Genomic DNA, 12,642 nt, shown 5'->3' with positions numbered 1-12,642 from the left:
GGAGGGACCCAGTATCAGGTATCTGCTTCTTGACAAAACAAGAACCCGAACACCTCCAGGCTCTCTAGTGTTTAACGAAACACTTCTGTGTTTAAATAAACAGAACTGTAAGCACTGCGTCTCATGATGCTATAGAGTACAATATAAAAAACGAGGCAACCAAACACAGGGTTGTTTTATTCCATTTATTTTGCTAATCTTACTTTCACTGCTTACCTTTAATTTTTCTCTTTTTACAATGACTGAAATTATATTTCCCCCTGTAACAATTAGGATTCGATCATTTGGGGAAGCTTCAAAAATAATATACAGCTGTAACCAATACTATAATTTATACATTTATCTTTGAAAATAGGCATAAATTTAACTTTCTCTTTTCTACAATATTCTCTTTTAATCTTCCCATGTCACATAATGGCAAGCCATGAACTACTACAGTAGTGATGTTTGTGCCGTGAGCAAAACTTTCTTTGGACACTGGAAGTGAGTGAGAGAGAGAGAAAGAAATCACAAAAATTCATATTTACAGTTTAGGTTTCATCACTATAATTTAACAAACTGACAGTCACATGGTCAGTGCGTTCCCCAGGGCTCATCATCAGGTTAGTTTAGAGACAAAGTTTGAGACACGGAGGCACAGTGTTTAGACTAACAGGCCAGTTTGTTTGTTTCTGTAAGGGCAAGCTCAGAGTCTGTTGATTTATGATTTATAAGAAAAGGAAAATGTTTCCAAAAGCGCGATCACGGACCCTGATAGATTAAATGATCAGTTTAAATTCAAACATCTGTCTTTGGTCATACTGAAAAGCAGGAGTTAAAATAGAGAAATTTGGACCTAGTTAAAGTGCAATCAACTCCAGGAATGCTTCGTCAGCTCTGTGGTCTCACTGTCTAGTTATTCTGTTGCCGGTCATGTTCGTCTCCAAACTTTCTTCAGATACTAAAAATTAAGTAGTATAGCCTCCTGTGTTCAAGTGTCATCCCATTTCCTCTTTGCAATGCAAAATAATGATTCATTACTACAAAGAATAAAGTATTAAATCTGTTGGGACAAACCTCCAGTCACACTAAAAGGCAAGAAGCTGAACTCAGCAAGCCTGGGTTTGAGGTTTTAGGTGTCCTGTGTTGACATTATGAGGTCTCACAACCTACGACTCCACTAACAGAAATTATAGCATATGATAAGTCAGTCAAAACGTTAAGTGAAAATGACTGAATCAGAGATATACAATAAAAATAGGTGTTTCCATGCAGGACCTCACTCCATCTGGGAAGACAACAGTAGAAACTGCAGACTCTGCCATATTTCTAAAAGCACAACCCTGAAGAGGTCACAGCAACGCCAGCATTATGGAAGAGTGCAACAACCTCAACAAACGACCACTCTGCAGCAGGTCACATTCAAGCGTCTGCAACAACGAGTACCCCCAAAGACACCGTGAACTACCTTTGAACAGTTTTTCTTATTTCAAGAAAATCTCCCACATTCATTCAGCGCAAATTAATCGCTCTTTGTGAATTCCAAAATGTACAAACATATTTTCAGCAGGACAGATCACAGAGTGTGAGTTGTCGTTTGTGTCAAATGATGAATAAATATCTGTTGTTTAAAACAAGATGAAAAAAATAAACGGATACTGTACACGCTACATGCTAGAAAAGAATACAGGCAGCTGTCTCTCAGCATAAGACAAGAAGAAGAAATGTTCTTTTTCTTTGGACTATAAAAATACCTAGAATCTAGAATGAGTGTAGAAAAAACTTTACATGTACAAGTCATTTACATCCAAGGCCATTTTTCCATGAGTGGCAGGTGAAGAAAAGCAGTGAGAAAGAGGTGAACAGGGTGAAAAATAGGAATTCTTCTTAGCATATTGGTGCAGAACGCCATGCTGTTTGGAGAAAAACAACCTCTCACTGCTATCCCTTCAACTATAAGTCCGTCAAAATGTCAGGTAGGTAAATCCGACATTTGTGTCCAGTTTATGAGTCAGAAGGAAATGTCCACATAAGATGGTTATTGAGACGGCTGCACGGTACAGATAAGCATCAATCCAAAATCAGTCCGTACGTCTGCGAAAAAGCGGAATTTGCTTCAACAGGGGAAATTAAGAGCAGGTTTGTTTCATCTGCCCTCCACCAATGTCCACTTTGTTGCCAAGCATTATTGCTACCAAAGTCTGCTGTGTCTCTTCAGTATTATATCTGTAGATCAGGACTGGAAAAAGATACCAACAGCCAGAAAAAAAGCTTCTCTGAACTCCCGATGGCTGAAAAAAAATACAGTATGTAAATGGTAATTAAACCCATCCAAGACATGGCTGCAAAGTGTTGTAGTACTCTTGAATATTTCCAGTTCAATATGGCATTACATGTAGTGTGATGTTCCTTTTACATGAGTGGGATGTCTGCAGCCAACACCAGTCCCAGCTTTGCTGGGATGTCAGTAGCAACAAATCCCGCTCACTATCATCTTTATAGGGGCTTCAAAACTATCTTCATTTATGATTTGATCCCTTCACAATAAACTTTTTTTTTCTATCAACAAAAAAATAATGAATTCAAAACAAAACTTAGTGCAAAGTACAACCATTTGATTATTCACAACTTCTCATTTTTCAGTCTTGATAACATTTGCAGGTCGACAATAAATCAAAATAAAAGGGTCTCGTTACCTGGATAAGCTTGCTCCCCATCACTTTCACTCAGCAGCGGAACACTGGGGTCAGGAGGGCTGTACTTACAAGAATCACTCATCAGTTTCCCTTCATGCTTAGTTCAAGTGTTCGGAGGTTTACAAAGTGAACCCATCAGTATGAGCAGGTTACATTTTGTCAGTTACAGTACCCACAGTCTACACTTAGTGAGATAAGTTTGAGTTATCTAATATTTGTGCCTGGGAGTGATGGGAAATGTAGTAAGTTTTTCCCCATTGGAGGTTTCCAGCCCACCTGAGCTCCAGGACCCTGTTTCATTGTAAAAAACAAAAAATGAGATGAGGCTAAGTATAAACCACCCAGTTCCTTCATTTGAGATACTGAAGCTTATATTATTCCTCCTAGTGCCTTTAAGTAACACAAGAGCAAATGTCAAACACCTCACACACACACACACAAAAAAAAAACAACCCTCCAGGTATAGAAATGTCCGTCACTTGGGTTCACAGGAAAGTACTTCGGACTTGATCAAAAGGACTGTTGTGGGGACAGGTAGACAGCACATCAAGCTTTAAACATATTAAAGACAAATTCAAAAAGAGAAATTGCTGCTGCGATCACCTCTCCCAGTGCTTCATACGGTTTTCTCACTTGTGATTAAAACTCGATTCAGCCTGGTTCAGGAGATCACAGCCCACATACTGTACCACCACCATCCCAGTAACACTTCCCTAAATCGAACTGAGGCATATATGGTACGTATAATTAATGAATACTTTTGATCACCTTTAATTTAAGGCCTTTCGGTAGTGTATAATTGTCTGATCTTTTTTTTTTTTTTTGACACTTTGTTGGAAAGGGTCGGGAAGATTTTCTACTCTTTACGATACGGACCTCTTGCACACATTTACACATTCACTCACTCGACAGAGGAGACTCGGGTCCCTCTAGCCAAATACATGGAAGTCACCAGAACCCAAGTGTATTTAGGAGAGTTAAGACATACACGCTCAAGGACTATCTAACAGAAAATTGGTTCTTTTTTTCTTTCCCTCCCCCGCCAGACAGCCATGAACTTCTTTCTGGAGGGAGGAGGATGAGTTGAGTGTGTTGTCATTTTCCTACCAAAATCATGTCACGATATTTTCACATCCTCTCTTGATAGTTTTCTTTTAGTCTCCAATATTTTTAACAGCCTGAAGAGTCACTGCGTGTTGTCTATTTGACCTCTAGGATGGAGGGGTTGGACTCCATGATGGCCACGATGATTTTGTCAATGTAGTCCTGGAGTCTGTAGTTGATTTCCTCCTGTTTGTGGATGGCCTCCATCAACTAGAAACAGAAAAAAACAGAAGTCAGTGGCAATAAAAGGCACAACAGAGTCTCACACTAGCACTTGGTGAACAAACAATGAATGTGTGTCACAACTTCTTTCCTACCTCTCCACGAGACACAGAGTTGATCTCAGCTGCCAGGGAGTCGGAGAAGGAGGCCGACATCAAGTTCTTGGCTCCCTGGATGCTCAGGTTGATAATCTGGCCGTTTAACTCGTCATTCTGCTCCTTCAGGCTGCGGTTGTCCTGGAGAGGTTCAATCAAATGTAACGCATCATAAAACAGCACAGGATCCGGATCCTAAATTGTTCTTCCATTTCAAAACAGTATGGTTAGAGTGATAGAGAAAGGAAACACTGCATAAAAGTGAGTGAAGAGGCAGAAAATTAAGGTGTGCTACCTGTTTAAGCCGTTTGATCTCTTGCTCCAGCTCGGCTTCGCGGGTGCGGGTCTGATATTCCTGCAGCCCTGCGCCAGGTGTGCGCCCTCTCTTTGCTTCGGCCTCCAACTTGTACAGCTGTAGGTGCTCAAGCTGTTTTCGCAAATCTTCAATGAGCTGTGGTACAAACAAACCAACAGACATGAGTTTGTAAAATCATTAGGAATTTTATAAAATTGAGAGGTAGAGGGCAAACACACAGGAACATTTGACACATGACAGTGATGTCCCACATTGTATTGTAATATTTTGTACATAGAGAAACCAGTCCCACCTCCTGTGTGCACTCCTTCTCCTTCTGGCTTTGGTGGCGCTCATGGCTCAACTTGTCACCCATCTTCCTGCGGGACTCCATCTCCTCCGTCAGCCTGTCGGACATGGTTTCTGTCTCATCCTGCAGCTTCCTCTTCTCCTGGAAAATAAAGAAAAAACAAAGCAGGTGAGGATGAAGAGGAGTGTCCAGACGGGTGAGAAATGGAACTTAGGAGAAAGACGTTATTAGGAGCACGTGAAAGACAAGACAAACTAATAGACTGCCCTCACCTCCTCTAGTCTCTCAATGTTTGCTCGAAGACAAGGAACACAAGACCTCAGCTCGCTGTTCTCCTCGTCCAACTGCTGCAGCCTGAGAAACAAACACAAACCCTTCAGACAGGCAAACACAAACACACAAAGACCTACTGTATAGCCACAAATGAACATACACATTGTTGATAGTAAACAATACTATACCATAGAAAAGTAGCTTACATTCAGTGGCAGATTAGAGCCAGAGTGTGGCAGTATAGAGCCATGACTTTTCATGCTGCCACCGAAGATATCCTAAACACACCCAATCTTTTCTCGTCTGCTCACCTGGCCTGCAGGTTTTCCACCTCCATCCCCCTCTCCCGCTCCAGCTTGATCAGGGCCTCTTTGTGACGACGGGTCTCCTGCTGCAGTTGCTCATCAGCGTGGACCTCCTGCTCCTTCAGTTGCTCCTCCAAGGCATTGGCCCGGTGCACCAGCTGAAGGTTCTCCTGGCGCAGCCGCGCGTGCTGCTCCCCCGATGCCTCCGACTCCTTTTCCAGCTCCGCCACTCGACGCTCAAGGAGGAGCACCTGGGAAAAGTCAATGTTTCATGGTTATGAACATAAATAGTTGTTGATGAATCATAGTTGATTACTCTTACAACTTATACTAATATCTGTCAATACATGTTCCTTCCTCCATGTGACATCTAATATAACAGGTGAAAACTGTGGCAGCTCGCAGATATGAAAGTGTGTAACCAGAGGGATGAGAAAGATTAGCAGTTAACTTCTTTGACAGATGACCTCTCACCTTGTCCGTGATGTCGTTGTCAGCGAGCTCCAGGATGTCCCGCGTTAGGTCACTCATGGTGTCCAGAGTCATCGAGCTGTTCTGGAGAAGATGTCTGCACGAGGAGGGAAAACATTTTACTCAACCGTCCCTGGAGACAGTTTACATTTGATAAATAGCCTCTTCCCTCTGCCAAACATAAACCATTTGTTACAATCGTACAAAAAAAAAAAAAATGAACCCTTGCCTACTGAATCCCAGCATGTATTTAGCTTACCTTGCCACTTTCTTGCTGGACAGCCTCTTGCCAGCGCTGAATGGGGGAGACAGAACAACAGGAAAAATGGTCAGGAAGAGAAGATAAAGGAAAGAGACACCATCTCCTGGTATTCGTCCCATTAACCCCCCCTCACCCCTCTTCCTTCTCTCTGAGCCCCACAGAAAAAAAAAGAGAAAAAAATGTGTATGTTGAGGGAACAAATCACTGAGTTTTTTCTAAAACGAAAGCTACATATTCACACATCACAGCAATCTAACACAAACACAGCAGTGTTTATCAATAGTGTCTAATAAATGCTGATCTAGGATCAGTTTTGCTTGACAGATACACAATGACTTGTGACAGCATTGTAGAAACTTAAAAGGAGTTTTGTAGATTTTAAAAATTCCCAATTAATACTTCCTAATGTTCTCACCAAATTCAGTTGTTGAACAGATTAAATAGGAAGTTTCTGTAAAACAGCTACTGGTCAGTAATCCTGGATCAGCAGGTCTGTTCCAATAAAAGCAGGTTCTTTGAAAAGCTTTACTACCAGCAGTCATTCTGCAACAACTCAAATGAAGCATGAAGACAATGGCATGAAGAACCAAAAACATCAAAATACACACCACTCACCTGTGATACAGGAGGTTATTGTTTCATGTTTCTACAGCTTCTTTCAAATTAACTTAAGCTTGTTTTGAGCTTCTTTTCAGAGGAGCAAAATGTTTGTTATGGATGAGTGACAAATTATAATTTGTACAGATGGTAACAACTGGAAGGAACTGGCTACCATCATCTAAAAAGTGCATCATAGCCACTGAAATAGTGATTTTGTCCTTCAATAAATGCTAAATATTAACACACTGCAACTCACACAAAAAGAAGGCGCCGATGAAAAAAGACTGGGAACAATGTGAGGGTAAGATGGACCTAAAATATCCACCATAATGTGTGTGTGAAAGAATCTGTAACATAACACACACCATGTTGTGGCTAGTCCAACACAGCATGCACACATTATGAGAACATGCATGATACTGTCTCTAATCAGCACTGCAAACACACTCACACAGCTTATAGTCGGAATGGGATGTGAATGACGTGTTACCTAGTCATCTCTAGGAAATTGAGGCGAGTGGAGAGGTCCTCGAGACGACTTATTTGTTTGTGACACTGGCTACAGAAAAAGTCCAGCGCCTCCTCCCTGAGGAAGCTCTGAAAGCAGTCAGGGAGAGGAGCAGGTGCACTGGAAAGAGGAAACAGGGAGGAAGAGGAGGAGGAAGTGGTGAGTGACGGACAAAAAGGGGTGCACTGAGGTGGGACGGGACACCTCTGGAGGGTGCAGGGGGTATTAGTGAAATCCACAAGAGAGACTGAAAGAGTAAAGTGTGAGGGCTACAGTGGGAAGGAGACGTGAGACAGACAGTGGTGTTTTCTGGATAGTGTAGGGAAACATTCTTGGAGGAAGTGTGTGTTGATGAGATCAACCTTTGCCGCGAGCTCAGAAAACCTACAGAATGGTTAAATAAAATAATATAAGCTCTCAAGCAAACAAATGAAACTGGTTGCTTATTTCTTTGTTTGGAGTCTGTAGCCTCTCCTCACATTACCTCTACCAGCTGATTGTTCATTCAAGGAGCGAGTCAGGTCTGAATTATGCAATACACTGGCACAGGTCCCTGTTTATGTAGACAGAAACAAGGTATGGACAACTTTGAGCGAGTGTCACTTGTGCACCGTTGTACTGAGCCATTTTCTTCTGATGACTTTGTTCAACAATAAACACACAACCAGTGTGTACGTGTTATCAAAGTGATATGCAGATAGATAAAATGTGGGGGAGTGTGTAGGCAGCACTGTTACATGCGCCAACAATGAGCGTGACTGGCTCAAAACATGGTGATGCATTCACACTGAGTGGGTGAAGTTTGTGGGATGGAGGTTTTTTTTGTGTATGATGTTCTTAGCCTAACTTGTATGCCACGAAATATTTCACTTACTTGAATTTCATTCATTTATTATTTAGGGTTCTCTACTATCATTTGAAGATAAATAATTAACCTATGTGTGTCACTTTGTATATCTTTTTTTTTCACTTTTGTGTATCCTTTAGCACTGCCAGATTATTCCTGTATTGTCAACAGGCTAAAAAAAAAACTAGGCAGTTTGTTGTTTAGAGCTTACTGGAAAGGCAAATCACTTAAAAAAAATCACCCAAGTGGGAATTGCATATTATCTGGCTTTGGGTCTCTAATGAAAACAGAGTAGGAGGGAGGAAAAAGATTACTGGGAAAAGGCTACAATAAGGACAAATGAATGGTGTCATAGAGGAGTGTGTAAATGTGTATATAGTTGGCTGTATTTTGGTGTTTGGAGGACATCTTGCCCTGCTAAAGTCAACCTGTGTCTGTACTACTGCACCCCAGAGCTTCTTAGGTAGTCGTCAAGATGTCTGAACTCAATGCAGCAAAACATCCACCGTCTGTCTGCACCAGAAGTCTTGGCAACAAACGCCGCCCTTAAGACTTAAACAGTGTAAGTCTAAAACATTTACTCATGAAAGACAGCAAAGTTTTAGACCATAATTGAACCCTAATAGCCACATTTTCATTAACTTTGCAACAGTGAGAGTCTGATGGAATGAACTTTGTATACACTTTGTTTATCTTGCCCTTCAGAAGAAAAGGCGTCACGTACGGGTGGGAAGGACGTCTCCAGATAGCTCTTATCAACGTTTGACCTCAGCTTCTTTGTTGAAATAGAAACATTTTCTCTGAAGAACGTAAATAGAGGCATTAAAACCTGGACGATACAGCTGAGAATGTAACAGTGTCGCACCTGTTATCAGGAGGGGGCTGATTTAAAAAAAAAAAGAAAAAAAAAAAAAAGTTGTCAGCCTGGTGAGAATGATATTAATATTCAGTTAAATCATCTTCACACTGTCTACATATTAAAATGCCCTCATACAAGAGTTCAACATGTAAAAGCTTTTAACTTGGTTTAGTTGTGTAGTGAAGACAGGCTCATACCTGGGAGAGAGCAGTGAGGAGCCATTGACCTGCTCAGGAGGCTGCACGAGAGGGGAGTCGCCCCCCTGCTCGGTCCCCTCCACGCTGCTCTCCAGTAGCAACTCTGAGGTATTACTTTCCCCAAAGTCCTCGAAGTGCTCCTCCTCTCCACCGATGACCGTCACCAAGGAGTGGTTATGGAGCTCAGAGTTCAGGGAAAACCTGGGGGACACAAAATAATGGATTACTGTGTTAGTGTGTGCGCTCACTTGTGTTTATAACAGCCACATAACCATCCATTTAGGAAACCAGAGTCAGCCAAACCAAACAAGGCCCATCATTTTGACTCCATTCAAAGAAAACAGACATGCTACAGTGCTAGAGCAATAGTATCTGGGTAACATATTGTAAAAGGCTGCGTTGGACCCAGAAGCTTTGGAATGACCAGAACCTACTGTAAATCCCAAACAAGTACAATTAATCTTCCCCAGGAAGAGCGGCAATCTGGACAAGTTCTACAATCACTTGTCTTCAAATGGTAATCTGTTAATTCACATTAATCCCAAAGGCCGCTTCGACTGAAAGAAAACGTCTTGTGCCTTGCTGGTAACGCAAAACCTCGGTGGTAACACTTGAGACATATGAGAGCAACTTTCATGTTGTTTTATGCGGGTCAAGCTTAAGAGATGCCCTTAACCATGTAAACAGAAAGGGCTGTGAGTTTGGCAGTCGGAACTGGCTGGCTGTCTTATATAACTGACACAGTTAAAAGAGTTTGATTTTCATTTAGCAGGAAAGCTGGAAAGCTGGCCTTTTCTGTTGTCCAACAGGATATGTTCGATGTCTTAAGCACACACACACACACACACACACACACACACAGGACGAGGATGTCGCACTCAGCAAAAAAGCTTGCTTTCTCAGCACACAATGACAAAGCCCATTTTGCTTGTTTACAAGACGAATGACATTCATTTGTCGTATTCAAAGCTAAAATATCACCTTAATTTGCGGTGTGAAAACCTAAAATCATATACAGTTACACAAAAAAGGCGGTCGCACTTAGAACACTCTCTTTTAACAGACAACAATGCAATTTCAGCTGCAGCAATGACCTGTACAAAAACTAGTTAAATAGTAACACAACCAATTTTGAAGTCACTTACCCTTTACTCAGGCTCTTACTGCTTGGCCCCATATTGAGGTCCCTCACACAGAGGGAAGGCGAAGAGAGGGAACGCATCTTTAAACGCCCTCCGCTGCCCCGGCGTGAAAGCCGTGGAGCAACTGGAGTTAAAACCCCGGACAACCAGAGTGGAATCCTGAAGTTTCACAGGTTACACCGATTTAAAACTAAACCAGGACTCCCCAGTTTGGAGAAAACAAAAGGGTCTGCCTTGCCTGAAATCTGTGGTCCTAATGAGCTGCCAATCTACAGCCCCACATGACTGATGTAGCATCGTCTGTGCCACTCGACAGACTTGAGGCTGCACCAGAAAAGGTTGACTGTGAGCAGGTTAATCAGATTTGAGGCTAAGCAACGGCCAACAGACAGTCCTGCTGACTGTCCGAGGGCCAAATGTGTGTGGGGACACGGGTAGGACAGAGGAGGGTGGGGGAGGCTAATCCTGTTAAGATTCTTAATCCCCAGTCTAGCGCATATACTCCTACGCTTAGAGGCAGCTGGGCTAACCAGGCTGCATGGCAAAATCTCAGTTTACTTACTGACCTTTTTGTTGCATTTGCTCACAGACATTGAGCATTTGTTTCGGACTTGGAAAACCCCTTAAAGTTTTGGGCTTGACAAACATGTAATCTCCATTCACAGACTGTCCAGACGTTCACTGGTGTGATAAAGTCACTAAGAAATCACGAGAGAACAGTCTGAGGGTGAGGTTCCTGTCAGTAGTGGACTTAGCGGGCCGATGGTATGACTAAGTGGAGGGGAGAGAATCAGATTAGCCAATGCCAAACAAAGAAAAAAGGGAAAACAAACAAAAAAAGAGCTAACTCAACACTTCCTGGAATTCAAGGCTCAATCATGGAATGGGAAGTCCAAACACATCCATGTCAGGCAGACTCTCCAGTCCATCATCAAGCTGGACAGACAGGTCACAGAGTCAGCAGATGAGGCCTCAGTTCTCTGCACTTCCTCACTTGTGTTTGCCCAAAATACTACAGAACATACAGACCTTATCTGCAGCAACCACTACCAGCAGTAGTAGAGACTGGATCGAATTCAAATCAGGATAAAGCAAAATAGAAACTGGGTCCACAATCAGGGTTTGATCTATACCCTAAAATATTTAAAAGCTCCTACTCATCTGATAAAAATGGATCACAGAAGCACGAGGGACAGTTTGTTACTACAGGTGAGGGACAAATATAAAAAAATAATAAAAGAGTGGAGAAACGCAGATGCTGCTGTGCACCAGGGCTCACTGAATGGCTTGGTGAGTGTGAAAATGACCTGAATAAAATGCTACGGCCTTGTTTTTCTTTCCATCTGCTGCACTCTGGTCCCTCTTGCAAAAGAGATTTTGATCTCAATGAGATTACCTGATTAAATAAAAAGTATGTATAAATAAGGGAATATCTTGTTGAGGAATGGTGTTCATCCCTACATTGGAGTTCCACAGACTTGGCAAGGAGCATTGAAGCTGTTCTGGAGGCGGACTCCATACTAAAACTCTTCAGACCTGAGTACAGCAGATAGAAACTAAAACAAACACAGCGTGACATAACAAAAGGGCTTTGAGCATCAGAGAGCCACAGATACACGTACTACAAATTACTTCATTTACCACAAATGAGTTAATTTGCAATAATACCACATGTTGAGCCAATTAATTATAATAAGCTTCACTAAACATATTAAGTAAAGACTAAAAAGAATCCAGCTCCAGTCCAAAGCAATCATAAGCCTAAGAACGTAAGAAAAATGAAAAGACACATCAGGCTGTCCTTCCAGAAGGGATAACGAAAGAGAACATTTTGCATACTGTTTACGCCATAAACTGAGAATTCAAAGAGGTCTCAGTCTCTTTTCTACCGATACAAATGATGATCCACTCAGACATAACTTGGGTAAAGAATGGTAAAATGGCTTTCTGTGTTCAAGGTCTCGGGCGCACCATGCTGTGCACATTCGAGGTTATTTCTGAATGAGGTTTCCTGTTACCGTACAGAACACACAGTCAATGTCCTTGCTGACTATGTTTAGTGTTGCCTCAAACTGTCTGTGACAATACATGATGTACAAGTACATGAGGAGCTGCAGTCAAGGAACCAAACACAGAAGAACAGCGCGATACTGTAGGTTTGACTGACTTTCTACCCACTGGTGTATCGAGGGGAATTTAAGTCGTTAGGTCAATACAGTGGTGGCTGTCTACTGTCTGTCTGGTGACCTAAATAGAACCCAAGTGATCCTGCATTGGGCATGCAAAGAGTTGTAAACCACGTGCTCTGTGTGAAAGGTCAGTGCAGGGCAACTCCAGCGCTAACCCTTAGCCGGAGATTTGCCACACATTTACAGTCAGTTCTGCAGACAACTACGAACAGTATTATGACATTGATCTGAAGTGGATTACAATTGATGATGTATGACAGAAGTCATTCAAGGTCACAACTAGCCTGC

General features: G+C 42.1%; 1 protein-coding gene across 4 annotated transcripts in view; it reads right to left on the bottom strand.

Moving 5' to 3' along the window:
• Window positions 1-171: 171 nt before the first annotated feature.
• The window catches only part of rab11fip3 (RAB11 family interacting protein 3 (class II)), a 28,028-nt gene continuing 15,557 nt past the window's right edge, over window positions 172-12,642 (bottom strand). For 3 of the 4 annotated variants that reach the window (XM_038736097.1, XM_038736098.1, XM_038736099.1), the window contains 9 exons: window positions 9,024-9,224; window positions 6,010-6,045; window positions 5,754-5,847; window positions 5,286-5,530; window positions 4,974-5,055; window positions 4,705-4,842; window positions 4,392-4,547; window positions 4,097-4,237; window positions 172-3,989 (listed from right to left, as the gene is read on the bottom strand). In XM_038736097.1, coding sequence (XP_038592025.1) covers window positions 3,876-3,989; window positions 4,097-4,237; window positions 4,392-4,547; window positions 4,705-4,842; window positions 4,974-5,055; window positions 5,286-5,530; window positions 5,754-5,847; window positions 6,010-6,045; window positions 9,024-9,224 — 1,207 coding nt within the window. In that variant the 3' untranslated portion in view covers window positions 172-3,875. Of the gene's footprint in view, window positions 3,990-4,096; window positions 4,238-4,391; window positions 4,548-4,704; window positions 4,843-4,973; window positions 5,056-5,285; window positions 5,531-5,753; window positions 5,848-6,009; window positions 6,046-7,102; window positions 7,241-9,023; window positions 9,225-12,642 lie in introns of all 4 variants that reach the window. The other variant, XM_038736100.1, reaches the window with a different exon arrangement.

Source organism: Micropterus salmoides, unplaced genomic scaffold (assembly GCF_014851395.1).
Source record: "Micropterus salmoides isolate LMB-PRFRI ecotype aquatic unplaced genomic scaffold, ASM1485139v1 Ms_hic_scaffold_21, whole genome shotgun sequence".
Taxonomy (NCBI): domain Eukaryota; kingdom Metazoa; phylum Chordata; class Actinopteri; order Centrarchiformes; family Centrarchidae; genus Micropterus; species Micropterus salmoides.
The sequence above is the reverse complement of the archived record's forward strand: the minus strand, read 5'-3'. Positions and strand labels throughout refer to the sequence as shown.